At 47.5% G+C, this 1,063-nt stretch overlaps 1 protein-coding gene across 1 annotated transcript in view; it reads left to right on the top strand.

Annotated features, from left to right (window-relative positions):
• The first annotated feature begins 214 nt into the window (after positions 1-214).
• The window catches only part of LOC105817055 (cystathionine gamma-lyase-like), a 133,472-nt gene continuing 132,623 nt past the window's right edge, over positions 215-1,063 (top strand). The window contains exon 1 of the mRNA XM_012652670.1: positions 215-316. Coding sequence (XP_012508124.1) covers positions 215-316 — 102 coding nt within the window. The remainder of the gene's footprint in view (positions 317-1,063) is intronic.

Genomic DNA, 1,063 nt, shown 5'->3' with positions numbered 1-1,063 from the left:
GTGCTTCATGGGTTAAGTGTCCCTGGAGCTAATTTGAGAAGCAAATTGCCTCATTCCTTCTCTTCACATCTTTCTTTCACACTGTAAAATTTTAACAGCTGTTTATCCCTTGTTCCTCTTTTTCTTAATTAGTTTGATAAAATTTCATATCTTTAGCTGATACTCTGCAGGAATAGAATATTGCTAACTTTCCTAATGCTAGAAAATAGTCGCAATGGTAAGTAGGTCAAGTCTGTACTGTTTAGGGGACAAGGAGATTTTTGTTGTTTGTTTTGAAGGAGTGATCCTTGTGAGAATGAGCCTCTGGGTGGTGCAGGTGAGTGGTAAACCGTGACAAGGGGCTGCTTCCTTTTTCCTACAAGGATGTTGCTGCTAATTTGTGACAAGGAAAGCATTTTGTGTAAGGATGTGAGGCCAAAGCTACCTTATCTTTCTTCTCATCAGGAAGAGTTTCCCCCGGTATTTCACAAGAAGATCATGATGCTTGAAAAGGCTCAAGATTGAACAGCTCTGAGGAAGCTGCCAGAGTTCTACTTAGACATGGTGACTACAGCTTCTCTATTTCTTAAGAAAAATAAGACCCTCACTTCTGTTTCAATCACTGTAAGCACTAGCTCATTACAGAGTTCAGTGTATTTGAGATTCATGACAATCGAAGCTGAAAATTGGGCTTTTTGGGCCACGGTTTTCTTCAGCAATCTTCCCATTGTCGTTGGAGTTTTTGAGCACTGCCCTCAGGACAAAGGGGTAGGGTCAGGGGCATGGGCCGCGGTGAGAGGGGCTATTTGCGTGGCCTGTTTACAGTTACTCCCTTTCAACACTAAGCCAGCCTTTCTCCACATCTCGGGCCAGCCTCCAGCCTGAGGTTACACTAAGGCCCCTGAGGCTCACAGGAGCCAGCAGGGCCGCTTCCCCTGGGCCGGTGCTCAGGAATTTCGCCCGCAGGGACTGGCGCTGCGTGGACACAGGAACGCCAGCTTCTCTCCACTCTGCGTCCCGGGAAGGGGGGTTAAGGACTCGATCCAGGCAACGCCTCCGCTGCCAGGCAATGAGGAGCGGGGAC

The sequence above is a fragment of the Propithecus coquereli genome, unplaced genomic scaffold, assembly GCF_000956105.1.
Source record: "Propithecus coquereli isolate 6110/MARCELLA unplaced genomic scaffold, Pcoq_1.0 Scaffold396, whole genome shotgun sequence".
NCBI classification, from domain to species: domain Eukaryota; kingdom Metazoa; phylum Chordata; class Mammalia; order Primates; family Indriidae; genus Propithecus; species Propithecus coquereli.
The sequence above is the reverse complement of the archived record's forward strand: the minus strand, read 5'-3'. Positions and strand labels throughout refer to the sequence as shown.